The sequence below is a fragment of the Camellia sinensis genome, chromosome 5, assembly GCF_055761805.1.
Source record: "Camellia sinensis isolate YWXY chromosome 5, ASM5576180v1, whole genome shotgun sequence".
Classification (NCBI taxonomy): Eukaryota; Viridiplantae; Streptophyta; class Magnoliopsida; order Ericales; family Theaceae; genus Camellia; species Camellia sinensis.
The window spans coordinates 199,404,738-199,414,218 of record NC_138965.1 but is presented as its reverse complement, the minus strand read 5'-3'; the positions used below and the strand labels follow the sequence as shown (position 1 = coordinate 199,414,218).

The following is a 9,481-nucleotide window of genomic DNA, read 5'->3' as shown; positions in this document are numbered from 1 at the left end:
CCATCTTGCTCTATATAAGGAGACCTTCCCTCTCCTTTCTGAGGTTGAACAAAAAAACCAGACCTAATACATATATATCTGATATATACACCTTCTCTCTCTATATCTCCCTCTCTCTCTCTTCATTTGTGTGTATTAGAGAGCCAAAAAGTGTAGTTTGTTCTTAGTTTTGCACTAGAACACCTACTATTACACCATACTTCAACTTGGGAGGTGTTGAGAGGTTGTTCTTGGAGTTTTGAGCTGGTTTTGATCATAAGAAAGAGGCTGAGGTTGCCGTTCTTCAAGTGTTCTTCAAGGGTAACACCATTTGCTTTATATTCCCCAATCTTGCACTAGTTTTTAACCCACTTTGCATGCTGTTTTAAACTTTGTGTATAACTTGAAAAAGTCTTGTATTTGCATGTTTAAGATCTTTCATTAAGGTCATTTTGTTGTTTGGGGTCGACCTCCCCACTTAGGCCTTGTTTGGCTCTTTTTGTGCTCTCTTTGTTAAGCTTTGATTACTATTGTGTTTTGGCCTTCTCACCACTAAAATCTAGTGGATTTTCAGTGGTGATGAAGAGGGTTTGAGGTCTTGCATAGGGGAGGGACACCCCTCTCCCTTTGTCTCTCTTTTGTTTACATTTTTGGCTCATAAGGGTAGCATGCATGCTTAGTTGCTTTTGGCTTCGTTTCAGAGGGTTTTGGGTGTTATTGGGTCATATTACATCTCTGTTTTTGGTCGGATTTATGCCCCTTTGCATGCATAATATACTTGTTTTGCATTCCTCCTCTTTGCCTAGAAATGCATCTTACCTTTAAGACCATCATGCATGCATGTTCTTGCCTAACTTTGTGAAGTTCTTGGTCATATTTCATCATGCTTGAGGTCTGTTAGGCATTGATTTGATCATATTTTCCATGTTTGGTATAACCTCTTTGCATTTTGGCTTGTGAGCCTTTAGTGTGTGAGTCATGAGCATGCTTGAGTCGGGTTGTTTTAGTGATTTGGAATCATTTCTCATGCCATTTCAGTCCCTAATCCATGCTTGTATGCTTGCATTCATCATCCCTTTCATGCCTTGAAATGTTGTTCTTTTATGCCTTGAAATAGGTCTTAAATGCATGCCTCTTGGTTTGTGTCCCTTAGCTGCCATATCAGTAGGTTTTGAAGGTCCTTTTTGCATCTAAAACTTTGTTTTGTATTGAAAAGTTCATGCCATGTTTGCTTGGGGTAGGTGTTGAGTAATGCCCTCTTTCGTGCCCTTGAATGCCTTCTATCTTACACCCATCCCCTAGCATGTTTTGGCATCATTCTTCGCATGCTTTTCAGAGTTTAACATGAGCATTTAATGTCCATGTATATCACCTTTGAGTGTTCTTGAGAGTAGCCTTCCATGCTTGGGTTTTTGGCTCATTGGTGTGCATGTTTGCATGAGCACTTCTCCATCATTTTTGGCACTTTTGGCCACTGTTTTGGGGTGTGGCTGAGGCCTCCCATTTCAGTTTAAGACCACCCTTGTATATAGTTGCATACTTAGCATGTTACATGTTGCATTCCATTAGTTGCATGCTTGCATTATGTCTTGTTTGCATGTTTGCATATTGTTTAGTTAGTTGCATCACATAGTCTTGTTGCATGCTTGATATGTTCATGTTTAGCTTGCATGAATAGGTAGCATGGCATTGCATTAGGTGCATTACTTTGCATTGTATATGGCATACGTCGCATTACATTTTGCCTGGTTTGGGGTGTCAAACCAAGTATGAGGATTGAGAAGTGTTCGTACTTGAAGTGACGAAACACGTTTCAATCCTCGGTCGCCAATGCCCTTGATCTCAACATGATAGGGCATTGGCACTCATTTGTTTTGTTGCATGCATTTACATTGATTGGTAAACTTGGTGTCTTAGGCCATCATGCATTGGAATGCGTGATTGGTGGCTCGAGTACCAAGGGCCACACTCCCTTGAATCCATAACATGATTGGAAGAGTGGCCATGCACAGATTTACTTGAAAATTTCATGTCATACACTACTTGCCCTCTGCTGCTGTCAACTGTAGGATTCTGCAAGAATAAATGGCCGACCGGCCATCTCTAGTGCCGACCGGCCAGCAGTGTCCAGCCGATGACACCATCTTTGGTCGATAAGCCTGTTCTCATGGCTGGTGACCTTTTGTTCTGGCCGGTGGCACTCCACAGCACTCAGAAGGAAGCTCAAGGCAGTTCTAGGGACTTTCATAATTTTCAGAGGGGTGAGGCAATGTAAACAGAGGCAACAGTGGCATGGTACCGGGTTTTCGGGCAAGGCGGATCGAACATGCATCATTTACGCATCCCGAGGCAGGGTTGCAGCCACCTTCCTTCTGCATTTAATTTGTTAAATAATTAGAAGTTCTGTAATAATTAATTTAGTAGTATTCCTTTGGTTGTGTAATATTTATTCGGACTCTCCGAGCGAGGGCAATTGTGTAATAAGTGTGTGTGAGTGTGTGTATGTTTTCCAACCCCCACTTCTTTCTTCTCTTTTATTTACTAGCTTTCGATGGTTAGTATTAGGACATATTTAAATTAGCATACCTTATGTTATGCATGCGTGCATTCATACATTTGTCCTGGATGCACCGGGCTCGGCGCATCATGCTAACTGAATTGTATTTCAATTTCAAATTGAATACGTGTTATCTGTTGCATTTCACATGCCATGTTTAGGATAGCCGAGCCTGTCTAGATTGCATCTTTGCATATGTTGCATTAGCCATTTTAAACATGAACTAGGATCATGCATATGATTACTAACTAGTTTCTGTTTTGGCTTGGAGTACTCGGTAAGCATTTATGTTTTAGCATCCTTGCATGAGTGTGAGTGTTGCCATGATAGCATGCTTACCATGAGGCTATATGCTTGCGTGTTATAACTGTCTGAATGCCTGTGGGTGAAGGTTGAGTTACTTAAATTGCAACAATGCATTGAATACAAGTTTTAAGCCCACTTGAGAGTGGCAAAATTATATTTTCTAAGCCCATTTGAGGGTGGCAAAATTCATGTCTTAAGCCTACTTGCGGGTAGCACTATCAAACCATTTTCAAATAAACAAACATGACATGTTTCGTTCCAATTTAGGCGACTTAGTCTATACTTGTTTGTTGTGCGCATCACGTAGTAAATCTAGGCTAATAACCGAAATAAGAACGCATAATGTTTTCAAAACTAGATATCATGGTTAGTAGAGGCCGATCTTCGGATCGGGCGAAAGGGGGTGCTCATTGCTGACCTTCACCAATCGTACCCAAGTTCCCGAGCCGAGGCAACTTTGGTGATGACGGACACGAGGCCTTAGGCAAACGAGTCAGGGTTTCCTAAATTCCCCCAAAATAAAATATTTAGATGGGGATTCTGTATCTGGCAAAGCAGTCCATGTTTGGCACTTTTTTACAAAAATCTGTTTTCCAAAACGATTTGCCGGATTTGGACTCTTTGGTGATTTATCAATCTCACATTGCACATTGTGAGATCAGATTAAAAATCGACACAAATCGAGTCCGAACTGTAGCATGAGGCCCAAGGACGCGTCTACAAATATTTTTTGGATTCAAATAGAATGTCCCTTTGGTACACATTACGGTCTTACATTGTTGGGCCGGTCACAAATCTCGTTGTCACGATTCATTTTGTTCTTTTTTTTTAAGGTCACTATAGGTAGATGATTCATATAAAAAATTATATTAATGTGATAATTATATCTACTTAATTTTATTATCTTAATATTCAATAAAATAAGTAGTCTATTTAAAATTATATTTTTCGTCTATTATTTTGAAGATGAATATAATAAATTCATGTATCTACAATTAGCAGATTAATTTAATTTTTTACTTAAATAATCTATGCTTAATTTTTGAATAGGCCAAATTGGACGATCCAATATACTAACAACCAATTAGTGGAGTGGAGAGGAGGGAAACATTTCCTTCTTTATAAGATTACAAATTTTAAAAATATATACAATATATTATTCAAAAATATTAATACGAAATTCATTCGATTCTATAATATACCAGTTAAATCTCAAACACATACATAAATTCATGATAATTTCCGTGGCCCTTTTTACCCCCTTTTGATAGTGAAAAAGGAGTAAATTATATTTTTCAATCTTATAATTTGGGTTAAATTTTACTTTAATCTTTATAATTTTAATTTAAATAATTTAGTTTGTATATTTTAAATTTAGTTTCAATTAATCACTTCGTCTAAATTGTGCTAATATTTTCTACATATACATCTCAAGAGGTTAACAAGTGTCATAAAATCATTAATTGAATTTAACCCTCAACTTAAACAAAAGATCAAATTAAAACAGATTCAAAATGAAAAATGTTTAAAACTCATAAAAAATCTCTCATAATTTGATCCACAATAGTGTGATAGAATATATATCAACTTTTGATTTATCATATAATCAATTGTATAAGGCCTACATCTCTTGCTCTATCATTGTAATTTGATCCACAATAATGTGATAGGATATATGCCAACTTTTAATTTGTTATATAATCAATTGTATAAGGCTTACATATCTTACTATATCATTTTGGGTAAATTTAAATATCTAAATTGTGTCTCTAACATTATAAATCAAATTATATAATTTAAAAATACAAGAACAAAAATAAATTTTAGGCGAAACTAGTAATTTTCCCCTGAAGGACATGTCTATGACGTGATGGTACATTGTTGGTACCTGAAGTTCACGGCTTCCCTGATATCACAGTGAAGAAACTAATGCAAATCTCGAGTTTTAATCATGGACCATACACCCTCTTCTCAGCTCTCATAATTTCAACTTCGTTTTTTTGAAAAAGGTTTGTGTGTTCTCTTTTCTTTACACAATCTGGGTTCCCATATATATATATATGTATTTATCACTATTGGGTTTTTGTTATTAGCGCATAATTGTTGAAAATATTGATGGGTTTTTCTTGTTATGCTCTGTTTCTATTCAAATTCATGGAATCATGGTACATCGAATTGATGGTTCATTGGGGCCTTTTCAATTCGAATTTAGGTTTCTGGGTTTTGAAAATTGATACTTTCTCAACTTGTAATTCATTCATTTGGGTGATCAGAAATTTAATGTCTGTTTTATTACGCTCTACTAGTTCAGAGAATATACATCAAAAACACTGTTGGGTTGGCCTAATACATAGATGATTCTTTCAATTTACATACAGTGGATTATGATTTTCAATTGTTTTCCTGTAGAGTTCAGATCTTTAAAATAAAAAAATAATAATAAAAAAAGTGTCAAAAAAGGGTTCCATAGCAAGATCGTTAAAAGATGTATGGTGTTGAAAGGCATAGACACCTGAAGCAATTAGTAAAACTGATTTCAGATACTGAACAGGGACAAAGACTGATTCACCACCAACTAGTCTATATGGTTTACTGAAGGTTATGTTACAAACTATGCAGACAGACATTTCAACTTGGGCAACTAAGAAGCATGGACATGGACATATAATTGTTTCAATTTACATACAGTGGATTATGATTTTCAATTGTTTTCCTGTAGACTTAAAATCTGAAAAAACAAAAGGGTTCCGCGTTAAAGCAATATCCTTATATTTCAAATGAAATGAAATGTCAAGTTGAAATCCAATCCAACCAAATGTGGCCTTAAGTATTCTGTAGATGCATTTGTCAAGCGAGATCAATTGCATTTTATTTTAAACCGATTGTTTTGTAGCGCTGTGGTTTACTCTTAAGCCCTTTGAGTTGATTCTGAGATCTGAAATTCAGTATTATCAACATTGATTAATTCATTCTTTGATTGGAGTTCCTAATTTATACTGTCCCTTTTTTAGGTTTCACTTCAGAAATGTAGAAAGTCCAAGGGTAACATGAACTCAAAAGCAGTGAGTTAGTAAATGATTCTCAGATTGTTCTAGTGAGGTAGCAGTTGTCACTAGGTTGAATTTCAATCCCATTTACTTTATACTGATGCAGTCATCATTTCACCACACAAGTTTTGGAGCTACTCTTCAAAGGGAAAAAAAAAACTAACGTCTAATGGAAGAATCAGGATCTCCATCTCTTCATTCTGGTCTTCCTGGATTTGCCATTTCTCAGAACTCTACAAGGGCGAATTTAGATGGATACGAAACTAATCACATTCAAGGATTTGGATTCCCTGGCTTGAAAAAGAGAGGTCACACACATGGAAGTCGTTCCTGGATAAAGATTGATCAGAGCGGGAATTCAAAGATGTTGGAGCTTGACAAGGCGGCTGTAATGAGGCATTGTTCTTTACCTGCCAGAGATCTCCGCCTCTTGGATCCATTGTTCATTTATCCTTCCACAATATTAGGTCGAGAGAATGCTATTGTGGTTAGTCTGGAGCAGATTAGATGTATAATCACAGCTGATGAGGTATTATTGATGAGTTCTTTGGATGCAAGTGTTGTTCAGTACAAGTCGGAGTTGTGCAAACGCCTGCACACAAATAAAGATCAATCTGGTAAATACTATGCTCTATTTGGTTCACTGGAATGCGATGGAATGGTCATGTGACCATGTCCATTTTTGTGTTATACAAATTTGGTTGAAGGCGTCTTTTAGCATAAACAAATTTTAATGAATGCTATTATAATACCTAGTTGATGTGTCACATAATATTCTCAATTTCCAAATGTAAATGCTGCATGAGTTGCTCACCTGTGTGCGGATTTGGCTCAGATGATCTGCCTTTCGAATTCAGGGCACTGGAGCTTGTTTTGGAACTAACATGCATGTCTCTTGATGCTCAGGTATGCATTATTGTCTCCTTTTCTATATTTGTAAACTTGTCAAGTCCCTTTCTCAAAGTCATATTCAGGAGAGGATTAGAGGTCAATCTGTGTTCCAATATGGGGAAACCTTTGTAGGCCCATGAAAGGAACCCGTTGTGTAGGGTTCGGAATGCCTTCAATGGTAATATGTCTGAAGGATATCTGATTTTGTAGGGTTGTAGAAGATGACTAAGTGGCTGTCGTTCGGTTTAGATTCATTACAGTTGGGTGTAGTTCCACCCAATTAGCTAGGGCTTGGCAATTGCTTTTTTAGTAACTTTTTTGCTTTTTAATAATCCAAAAAAATGCATTTGGTAATTGCTAAAAAATTGCTTTTTGTCATGGAGAAAGTTTTGTGAGTCTTTTCAAACTTTGCTTTTTTGTGAAGTCCTTGTTTACATAATCAAAGGGACATAGTGGAATTTCACAAAGTATGGAGGGAAAAATCATCTTTAACAATTATGTTGACATTCTCAAGATAAGTTTTTTTAATTTTTTTGGTGGAGAAGTTGTTTTTTTCTTTTGACTTTTTTAGCCAAAAAGCTGCTTTTTAGAGATTGCCAAACACAACCTGTGTTTTGTCTGGGTCAAGCCTGTCCTGATTACAAAAGCTTATACTTAGGGTTGTAATGATTATGCCTGAGCTCTATATGGTATGCAATTTGTCTAAACCCAAACTAGTCCCCCGATTTGCTGAAATCTTGATTTTCTTTTGTTTTCCATCTACAGAGTTTAAGCTGTGAAATCAAATTTAATTCTAATGAGCATAATTATTGGTTTGAAACATACACACCTTAGTGACCATTCATTAGTATGAAGTATATTTTGTATTAGAAATCATTGATGAGTTACTATCCCATGAAATTTGACACCTTGTTACCCTAAAGCATCACATTGAGAAGTTTATGAATTTAACAGGTAAAAGAATTGGAAATGGAGATATATCCAGTGCTTGATGAACTAGCATCATCTATCAGCACTCTTAATTTGGAACGTGTCCGTAGATTCAAAGGCCACCTTCTTGCCTTGACTCAGCGAGTTCAGAAGGTAAAAACAGCAATGTCACATACCCAGAATTTTTATCATAATTTTACCCAGAAAAATCGAATGTGTGGCTCAGATTCATTCTCAGTGTAGGACCCACCATACGAGAACTGAATCTGTACCACAAATCCCCTTTTTGGGAAAAATTCATGGTATAAATTGTAGGCTCTCTTTTCTATTGAGGTGAAAGTAACCAGATCAAGTTATTCCAGTTGTATTTCGGTTACACTCTTTTCCATTGCATATTAGCTTTTGGATTGAATTTTCAGGTCTGTGATGAAATTGAACATCTTATGGACGATGATGGTGACATGGCTGAGATGTATCTAACAGAGAAGAAACAGAGAAGAGAGGCTTACTCCGTCAGTGATTTGAATTTTCAAACTAATGTGTTTAGTGGGGTCAGAGTGGTGTCGAAATCTGCACCTGTTTCACCAGTGGGGTCTAATATTGGAGCCCAGAAGTTGCAAAGGGCTTTCAGCAGCATGAGTTCGAGCAAACATGGAAGCTTATCTGTTTCATCTAACGGTGGGGAAAACATTGATCAACTTGAAATGTTGCTTGAAGCTTATTTTGTTTTCATCGACAACACTCTCCACAAGTTGTTATCGGTAAGACATCTTGAACTTTTTAGAAAACATTAATGTTGCCTTTTCTTTCTACAATGATCAAAATTTCATTGTGGCATGTTGTTTCGGTTAGTTTGGAAACGGAAACAGAAACAGAAACATTTTGAAAATATTACAGAAACATTTTAGAAATAAAATATAAAATAAATGAACCTATATTAAATGTTAATATATTCTCAAGAATTAAATAATTGAGCATGTTTGTGGTCTATGAATATTAGAAGTTTATAAACAAAAGGTTTAAAAGCTTAGTTGGAAAAGAGGTTGGTCAGTGTAAGAATGCATTGATAAGCTTTTTCTTTTTCTCCTCTTTTTGTGATGCAGCTTAAAGAATACATTGATGATACGGAGGATTTGATCAATATCAAACTGGTAACTGTCATAAAAACTTCAGTTACATTAGCAGCTTTTCCATATATTTTTCCGAGCTATTATACACAACATTTGAAAAAAGAGACATTGTTTTAATAATTTCAATGTACGTAAACAGGGCAATGTTCAGAACCAGCTGATACAATTCGAGTTGCTATTGACAGCAGCAACCTTTGTGGCAACGATATTCGCTGTCGTGACCGGGATCTTTGGGATGAACTTTGCGGCCACAATATTTGATTACCCAAATGCATTCAACTGGGTTCTAGTTATATCTGGAGGATTTTGTGGCATGCTATATGTTTGTTTCATAATTTATTTTAGGCACAAGAAAGTTTTTCCTTTGTAAATTGTATAGATGTTCTGTAATTTTTTCCCAGCATTCTGGGATGAAATACAAGGCTCCTTCAACATTGACATTTTTGCTTTTTATTGCCAATGTATTGGTTTGATGCATCTCAAATAATTTTCAGTTTTTTTTTTTTTTTTTTTTAATATTTTAATATTGGTTTATTTTATATTTATCCTTTAAACTATTATTTTATTTTTATTTTTTTCTATTTCATTCTTAAACTATTTGGTCTCTAAATTTTGTGACTTCAATAATGATTCAATTGAAG

General features: G+C 35.9%; 1 protein-coding gene across 2 annotated transcripts; it reads left to right on the top strand.

Annotated features, from left to right (window-relative positions):
• The first annotated feature begins 4,619 nt into the window (after positions 1–4,619).
• Positions 4,620–9,317, top strand: MGT3 (magnesium transporter 3). Of its 2 annotated transcripts, XM_028202003.2 has the most exons (8): positions 4,632–4,851; positions 5,854–5,904; positions 5,996–6,506; positions 6,725–6,795; positions 7,735–7,863; positions 8,130–8,471; positions 8,814–8,861; positions 8,980–9,317. In XM_028202003.2, exons 3-8 carry the CDS (start codon positions 6,059–6,061, stop codon positions 9,208–9,210), a joined length of 1,269 nt encoding a protein of 422 aa, XP_028057804.2. In that variant the 5' UTR covers positions 4,632–4,851; positions 5,854–5,904; positions 5,996–6,058; the 3' UTR covers positions 9,211–9,317. The 2 variants fall into 2 exon arrangements, with proteins under 2 accessions (XP_082727235.1, XP_028057804.2); XM_082871109.1 differs by having other exon boundaries at positions 4,620–4,851; positions 5,854–6,506.
• The last annotated feature ends 164 nt before the right edge of the window (positions 9,318–9,481 follow it).

Coding starts and splice junctions, on each gene's coding strand:
- MGT3 (XM_082871109.1), top strand. CDS start 6,059: ATGGAAGAATCAGGATCTCCATCTCTTCATTCTGGTCTTCCTGGATTT. Junction 6,796..7,734: donor GCATGTCTCTTGATGCTCAG/GTATGCATTATT, acceptor TGAATTTAACAG/GTAAAAGAATTGGAAATGGA. Junction 8,862..8,979: donor ATTTGATCAATATCAAACTG/GTAACTGTCATA, acceptor GTACGTAAACAG/GGCAATGTTCAGAACCAGCT.